At 39.9% G+C, this 9,122-nt stretch overlaps 1 protein-coding gene across 1 annotated transcript in view; it reads left to right on the top strand.

Annotated features, from left to right (window-relative positions):
* Window positions 1–466: 466 nt before the first annotated feature.
* Window positions 467–9,122, top strand: part of bnc2 (basonuclin zinc finger protein 2) — a 756,635-nt gene continuing 747,979 nt past the window's right edge. The window contains exon 1 of the mRNA XM_060839984.1: window positions 467–1,028. Within this exon, the coding sequence (XP_060695967.1) occupies window positions 1,026–1,028 (3 nt within the window). The 5' untranslated portion in view covers window positions 467–1,025. The remainder of the gene's footprint in view (window positions 1,029–9,122) is intronic.

The following is a 9,122-nucleotide window of genomic DNA, read 5'->3' as shown; positions in this document are numbered from 1 at the left end:
AATAATGGCTGTTGATGTGACAGTGTAAGTGGGTGCGAATGTGGTCAATGCAGGAAGGTGTATGTCTTGGTGTCATCAGATATATAATTCAAGTGAGTGTGAACTGGTTGCAGCCACAGTAAGTGTTTGTGGCTTGGTGTCAGTAGGTGTGTGAGTTAGTTGTGAACGCAGTGAGTGTGGCTTGATGCCATAGGTATGTAATTCAAGTGAGTGTGAGTTGATTGTGAACCTGTGGTAAATGAGATCTGTTGTGGGTGTGTCTGACTGAGAATGTGAGGTGAGTGTGAATCTGAGTCCTGGTGTGAATGTGGTCTGAGTGGAGTAAGTGTGCGAGTGGTGATGTGAGTGCAGGGCAGGGACTTGGCTCGCTTGTCATTTCCAGATGTGTGCCTGAGTGTCTCTCAGCTGCTGCTCGGTGACGAGAGGCGAAACCCAGACAGGCAGACAGACGGAGATGAAAAGAAACCGCCCTCCTCACTTTGGGCCACTTCACTTTTCTCTAATTCCGACTAAGAAAATCTAATCCTCTTTTTTTTCTTCTTCAGCGCCTGAGCGCCTTTCGCGGACTAAAGCGTTTGGCGAGGCGCTGCCGAGCTAACTGAGCTTTTCAGTCTCTCTTGTGAAAAAAAATCCCTCTCGAATGACAGCCCGAAAGCGGAGTCTCTGCAACCGGAGCCAGAAGCAGATCCAGAGGCTGTCCCAGAGCCGGGGCAGGAGGCAGGTCGAGCCGTGTTGGCTGCAGAGTTTAGGAGCTACACTCGAATCTGAGCCACAGAAACAAACCTGCAGGATTCACATCGACTGAAAGCAGAACAGTCCCTGGAGGCAGGGCGAACTCGCCTCTCTCTCCTCCTCACCTCTCCCCTTTTCACCCCAAAGTTTGCTGTCAGACATTTCAAATCCGACATCTGTCCACAGACTTTCATTTGAAAAAAAAACTTTTAAAATTCTCTCGTGAAACCGTCTCTCCTCAGATAGGGGGGAAAAAAAGTCACTGAGACCTCAGACCCGGACACCATGCAGAAATGGTAAATATTTTTCCTTCATTGATTGATTTTTTTTCTTTTCATTGGAATTACTGATCTGATTCCTGGAAGTTGTTACTCATGTGCCGATGTGTCACAAAAAGTTTGTTCAAAGTTTCTGCCAATGACGCCCCTCTCAATAAGCGAGGCCTGTTTCTTTAAAGGATATTTTGGGGTTCGGGTGATATTTGAGGGAGGGAGGGAGTCGGTGGTGTTGGACGAATCTCTCCCTGAGGCTCAATAATTTCTTTTTTTTGCTAATTTCCGATTTTGATAATGTGTTTTTTTAAAAAAAAGTAGCAAGGTGCTAAGTATCTGTACCTTTGTCTCTGTATATGTGTGTGTGTGAGAGAGAGAGATAGTGTGTTTGTGACAGTGCTAAAGTTAATGCTATTTACCCCGTCCCCGTCCTCCCCACACATTCACTTTTCTGGACGGTTTGTTAGTTTTTCCTTGACTCCCTTTATTCCAAGGGTTATGAGGTGTATAATGAGCATTAAACAGGAGATGCATTGATTGCATTTGTAAGATCTTGCTGATGTTTCTGCTATTCTGTTAATGTGCCATGTCCAGTGTCAGTGATCAAAGCCATTGGTGAAGTGAAGGAGATCTCTAATTGTCATGTGGAGGCAGCTGAGGAGTATCACTTGCATTCATGTGTCACTTTCTTTCTCTCCCTATGTACAGTTTATAAGGTTTAGTTTGTTGTAAAGTTTGGTTTTGCCTCCTTCCTGGAGAGGCAGCTGATTGCTTTTCATTCTGTCTGACAGAAGACCCTTACAGGACAACAGAGAACATTTTGTTTTTTTGATAACTGTTCAACCACCCCTTGTGAAATGTTTCTGCCTGCTGGGTACTCTGTGAATGTGTGTCTGTTGCTTAACACAACATTTTGTCTTAATGGCGGTTCCTGTCAGAGATGTTTCATGCCTCTGTAAGTGGTGGAGTTGAGAATGCCAATTTGCATTCCACCGGTGTCACTTGATTACTTTTATCTGTGTAGCTTCGAGACTAGTTCAGACCTACCATTTCATCTTGGCATATCACGAGTGGTTGGTGTGTCATCTTTGGAAATTCAGGCTGTTTTAGACACAAGAAAAAAAAAATCGCTTTCATGTTGCAGCCACAGTCTCTTGTTAACTTGTCAGCAGCAGGAGGATATGATTCACAGAGAACCAGAAGAATGGAGTGAGAGGCAGGTTGAGTAGTTCAATAAGCCAGTGGACAGGTAATGTGTGACATCCCATGAGGGTTTGAGTTAATGAAGAACAGGTTTGCTTTTCTCTCCACGCTGACCTGACTCTTTCCCCATGGTTCATTTTTTCATTTGATCTTACCCCAGCAAATTGATCTGCTTTTTTTTTACTCCTCCACTATTACATAAGGGAGAGGAGATAGCACTGTAGCTAAACTACTTCTCTTCTACCTTTGTCAGACCTAGAGCATTTAACAGTCACAGCAAAAGAAAAAAGGCTTTCTAATATTCTTTCACCAGCCTTGCAGTCTGTTATTATGCATTAGCTTCCATGCAGTCCCTGATGCTGGGTTACAATACACAGTCACTGAAGAACAAAATTTCACTTGGATGTCAGAGTAACTTGCCCATCCTTAGCAATACAGCCTATTAAAAGCTTAATTTGTAAATATTTCCAGCTGTTAGAAAGGCAAGATGAGCAGATTACTTTTTCAAAATAAGAAGTGTCCATTTTGAAACAGACTAACTGTAGAGCCTTTAAGATATGTATAGAATTGGAAGAGCAGTGACTACTTTCTAAATAGGATCAGAACAATTGTTTCAAATTAAATAACTACGAACTGATGGATGGGAAATGTTTGAGGCAGTAAAAGTGGTTAGTAAATGATGAGGGTGATACTTAGATGGGGAAATTATCCATTTGTATGTAGTGTAATTGATTGCACAAGAAGTGTCACAACTTAAATCACAAAGGTAAAATAATATTGCGCCAGTTCAATTTTGTTCACCATCTACATAAATTTATTTTGAAAACATCCCAGATTAGTTGCAATTTTATAGAGAAAGTACATCAGGGACATTATATTTTATGACAATGTTCCAAATTATGGAACTGGATCCTATGACTAAGACATTGAAAGGAAGTACTGTTGTACTGAATTCAATAAATAACTCTGAATTGTGGTAAAAATCCAGGCAACATGTTTCTTCAAATAAATATATCTGTTGTTCAAGTTGAACCTGAAATTCTTTAGATCCTTGCTCTTTGTAGTCAACATTATCCATTTTTGTTGATTGTTTTAGCTGTAAATTATTTTGCATAAGCATCATATTTTAATATTATAAAGGTTCTGTTTGAGTAATGTGTTACATAACTGACTTATACAATCTATATGGATAATACAATAACAACAGAATTCAAATGCTCCTTATTGACTATGAAGCCATATACAAAGAGTTTAGAATACATGAAATTTATAAGGGCATTTCATTTGAAATATCTTCAAATCATTTGCTGTCAACACCTTGTTTGTTTCACATAACCAGTAATGCTAGTTTAGAAGTTCAGAGAAAATTCTTACATCTTCACCATCACACACTGGCCAAGTGAATTCAGAACTTCCTTCCAGAATCTTGTTGGAAATCTTGTTCTAGTTGGAAATGTCTAGTTGTGATTTGCACTAAAATGTTGTGTATTCAAAACATGTGTAACAAAATAGGCTATCTGTTGTTAACACCTTTTTTGAGATTTGCAGTTAATCCTGAAGTTTTGAGAGATAAATGTAAATGCCAATCATTGCCTCAAAGGTGGTTGTCATGATTTATTTCATTAACAAAAAACAGGTATTCAGCCTGGTAAGTATAACATGGAACTATTTTGCTGACAGGAATGTGGAATTTGCAATGATTTGCTGTGCCTTGACAAGCTGTGTACTGTACAGTGAATAAAGTGTCCAATCTTCAATTTTAAAGGACAGAATAGATAAATTACATGTTTTAAAATTGAGAGCATTCAGCTAGTAGGTTGTAAATGTGACTAAATGAAACAAAACAATTTTGCAGAAAATCCCATCATGCTAATATTAAAAAGTCAAACAATTGCTGTTAATCTGAAGACTGTACATACTAATCAGCATAACATCTTTTAAAATAAGGAAACTCTATTGTGACCAGATCAGCCCAGAAATGAAGGTAACTTTGAAACCTTGTTAGCTTGTAATCAGTTAACTTGATTTTGAGTATCAGAACCTATCTTTAATGCTGACAACTCTAGAAAGAAGCTAGTCAATATAGATTGCTTCAAAAGCAAGTTCATAGCATTTTTAGCTTCTGAGTTTGACAATGTTAAAAATGTCTGTTTAATTATACAATAATTGTTTTGAATTAACCAGCTTTGCTTCTGAACACTGAGTGACTTCTTCTGAGTATTAATGTGAAGAAACAGAGCATTTTGTATTCTAGTGTGCAAGCAAATTGAAGTTCTGTCAAAAGAAGAACAGATAAATTGAAGAGGTTTTATTATAATTATGAAAGATAAACTGGAAAGGAATAGACCACAAGTTTTAGTCCATGAATACTAGTATAAATAAAGCTTATGCCAGCTATAAGGGACTTTTAACACTGGTTAATGTGCCAAAAGTACTATTTTTGCTAGCTCTTCAGAAAAAAAACATGTTTTGGTCCAGCTGCGGTGAATTTGAAGTCCATGCCTGTTCATACTGGACCAGGCAAGTGCTCAGCTTGCTCTGTGCAAGAGCTCTACTGTGTTGGTTTTTGAAGACAATTGAAATAAAAGTTAAACCACACCAGCATTTTGCATCAAAATACTGACATTTTTTTTCAAATTTAAATTTGAAAACTAGCCCCTATTGCCAGTTCCAATGCCAACCAAGCATCCCCTGTTTGAACCAGATTATCATTTAGTACAGAGATTTAGACCAAAAATAAATCTTTTGAGGCCATGCATGACATCATGAGAAGTGGCCAAAGTCCTATATATTGTTAAGTATTATTACATAAGTCATACATGATGGTATAAGATTGCCAATGTTTATACTTGTTACATTTGATCCCTGAAGTGGAGTGGAATTTTCCACTCCCTTGATTACTGTGACCAATAGTGAGAAATGTGGGAAAATATAGCAAAAAATGAAAATATCAGACTCTCCATTTCAAGAAATAGTTTTCCCCTTACATTTTGAGAATGAGTTCAGTTTCTCACCAATGATTGATGAACACCTTATTTTAATGCATTTGCAGCACATTAACAGCCCAACTCCTCTAATTTCTATGCAGCTTCCAATTCTCTAATCCTTGCCTGTGAAACTAGACAGTGACTGTTCCCAATGTAAAGTCAGAATGGCAATCTGGCAGCAGCAACTCACTGCTTGATTCTACTTGGTTTCCAGTACTCATCCCTGCATTCTCCACAAACACTGTTCTCCACATTTCATCTTCAGAAGTCGGCATCAGAAAACCAGTGTCAGACCTGCTCTCAGACCAACTCAAACATCAATTCAGCCCCTCAGAACTTCACTTCAGTGCTCAGAGATGTCTACAACTTGCATGCTCCTGCCAGATCATTCTGTATATAGGGACACATGGATCTTGCACACCTGCATAAGAACCCTCTTATGGCTCTTAACTTCATTTCTTAGCACTCTCACACTTCACACTTACCTGGAAGCTCTTAACATATGTGTTTTGCATTGTTTTTTAGTGCAGAGGAAGAGACAGCTTGTGAAGATATATATTTTAAAACAGTCAAGAGAGTTGATATGCTGCTGCATTGTACAGCAATGTCTCATTGATTGGTGGACCAATTGTTCCTGCCATGAGATGATTGTGCAGTTATTTCACTGTCCTGAGGCCCAGCACCAAATAACCCTTTATTTACTATGACACTGGCTGTGACCAGTTAACTCCAAGGCAACCCTGAACTGAGGAGACTGTAATCTCCTAGTTATATTGGTCAGCCAAGGCTTGCCTGGTTGGCCCAGGTTAACAACCCCAATCAAGAACCTTGTAGTTAACGTGGTCAACCTGATCCAATTCGCTACAGACAGATGAGTATAATAGAATTGCATGGAATAACACTTCATGCTGATGCAGAAAACCAGGTTAGTTGTGCTCAATGATTGAGCAGGATGCGATGAGGGCAGGAAGGGTTAGTCGTTTGGAAGTATGATGTGGGTGAGAGCTATTGAGTGGACAAGATCCATGAAATAGTGAGAGTTGTAGTCCATTAGCCTTGGTGAACAGTGTGTGCAGGTGCAGAGTTAGAATGAACGGTGGCCTTGGGAGTAGATGGTGACACTTCCATTATGGAGTAGGATTGTTAATCTTCTTCCTATTCTCCTGTGCATTGCATTTAACCTGGAACACCGAACTGACCAAGGTGGCTATCTTGGTCCAGAATGGCTGCATCTGAGATGGCCTCCTTTGTTGGTAAGCATGATATGATTAGAATTAGACAATTAGAATTGTTGTCACATGTACTCAAGTACAGAGGTACAGGAGTACAATGAGAAGTGAATAATGCCACCATTCTTCAACGCTGTCTTAGGTCCAAAAGCCCAAATTGAAAATCAAACCATCTTAGATACAAAAAACACAGTGTATGTCCACAGTCATAGAAAGAGCAGCTCCTGGCTTGAACACTGGAATGTTCTCTTGTTGCACATCTCAAGTAATAGGATACTATAGTTACTAGTTGTATAAGAAGGTTTCATTAATGTCCCCATTCTCAATGATGATGATGCCCAGCATATCAGTGCAGGAGGTGAGAGGGAAGAATTCACAACAAGCTTCAACCAGAAGTGCCAAGTCAAGGATTCATCCTAACCTGGTCCCACAGGTCTGCAGCTTCCTAGGTACCAATGGTCAGCCAATTCGATTCATTCCTCATGAAATGAGGAAATAGCTGAAAGGCACTGGTTATTCCAGTTATGGGCCCTGACACCATTCTGGCAATATCATTGAAGACTTGTGCTCCAGAACTAGCCATTGCCCTAAGCCAAGCAGTTCCAGAACAGCAACAATATTGGCATCTACCTAAAATAATTGAAAATATCCAAGTATGTCTTATTCACAAAAGCAGGTCAAATCTAACTCGAACACTTACTGCTTCATCAGTCTAATCGCAAACATCAGTAAAGTGATGGAAGATGTCATCAAAAATGCTCTCAAACAGTACTTACTTAGCAGGTATTGACACCCAGTTTCAATTTAGCCAGGGCCACTAAGTTCCTGATTTAATTAAAGGTTTCGTTCAAATATGGACAATGAGATGAAACCCAGAAGTGGGGTGAGAGAGCCTGCCCTTTACATCAAGGCCACATTTGACTGAGTGCGATACCAAGGTATCTAGCAAAACTGGAATCAGTGGGTATCGGGGCAAAATCCGCCCTGATTGGAATTGTACCTGGAACATAAGATTCATATGGTTGTTGGAGGTTGGTCATCTCAGCTCCTGAACATTTCTGCAGGAGTACCTCAGTGTAGTGTCCTAGGCCCAACCATCTTCATCTTCATCAATTACCTTGAATCCATCCTAAAGTCTGAGACAGAGATATTTGTCAATGATTACATGATGTTCAACATCATTAGTGACTCCTCAGATGCTGGAGCAGTTCAAGCCCAAATGCAACAAGACCTGGTTTGGGTGGAGAAGTGGCAAATAACATTTGTGCCACAAAGAATTTAGGTAATGACCATCTTCAAGAAGAGGCAATCTAACCATTGGTCCTTGAAATTTGTGGTGTTACCATCATAATCCCTCATTGTCTAGTTTCTGGGGTTACCATTGACCAGAAACTGAATTGGACTAGCCAAATAAATACAGTGGCTATGAGACCATATCAAAGGCTAGGTATCCTACAATGCATAACTCACTTCCTGACTCCCCAAATCCTGTCCATCATCCAAGAGGCATAAGCCAGGAGTGTGATTGAATACTCCCACTTGCCTTGAAGACTGCAGCTCTAACAACACACAAGAAGCTTGATACCATCCATGAAAAAGCAGCCTAGTTGATTGGCACCATGCCCACAAACATGCCCTCCACCACCATGTGACCATCTGGAGGTTCCAGTACAGAAATTCACCTAGGCTCCATGAGGCCTTCTGATCATAAAGCGTTGGAGCAGAAGTAGACCATTCAGTCTATCTGGTCTGTTCCACCATTCAATGAGATCTTGGCTGATCTGAAAGTCCTCAACTGCAGTTTCCTGTCTTGTCCTCATTTTCTTGATTCACTTCCTGATTAAAATAATTGGTTAATCTCAGCCTTGAATATACTTAAATGACCCAGCCTCAACAGTCATCAGTTGGAAAGAATATCACAGATTCACAAAACTTGGAGGAAATTCCTCGTCATCTCGCTCTTAAAAATGCAAATTCTTACTCTGAGATTATGCCTTCTGGTGTTAAGCTCTCCTACAGGGCAGGTAACCTTTCTGTATTTAACCTGTAAAGTTCTTTAAGAATCTTACATGTTTTAATAAAGTTGCCACTCATTTTTCTAAACTCCAATGAGTACAGATGAAACTTACTCAACCTCTCCTCATAAGACAGTCCATTCTGGTATTAGCCTGATGACCTTCTCTGAATTGCCTTCAATGTCTGTATATCTTCATTGAGATAAAAGGCCTGAAACTGTTCACAGTACTCCTATATTGAATGCACTGTCCGATAAAGACAGGCATATCCTATCTACTTGTGACTCTACTTTCAAGGAAGTGCAAGGTCTCTTTTTTTTCTTCAGCAACACCCCCAGGACCTTCCCATTAAGTGTGTATGTCCTGCCCTGATTTGCCTTTCCAAAATGTAGCACCTCACATTTATCTAAATTAAATTCCATCTGCTGCTCCTCAGTGCATTGGCCCTTCTGATTAAGATCCCATTGTACTCTGAGGTCCACTATGCCTCCAATTTCTGTCATCTGCAAGTTTTAACTCCTATATTCACACCCAAATCATTCATATAAATGATATAAGCAGTGGACCTAGCACTGATCCTTGTGACACACCACTGGTCACTGCTACTTCCTTTGACATCATAGTATGGATCTCATCAGGTTCAGGAAATTTATCAGTCTCCTTAGACTTCATTTTCCAATCCCA

This window comes from Hemiscyllium ocellatum, chromosome 2, assembly GCF_020745735.1.
Source record: "Hemiscyllium ocellatum isolate sHemOce1 chromosome 2, sHemOce1.pat.X.cur, whole genome shotgun sequence".
NCBI classification, from domain to species: domain Eukaryota; kingdom Metazoa; phylum Chordata; class Chondrichthyes; order Orectolobiformes; family Hemiscylliidae; genus Hemiscyllium; species Hemiscyllium ocellatum.
This window is presented reverse-complemented; position numbering and strand designations above follow the sequence as displayed.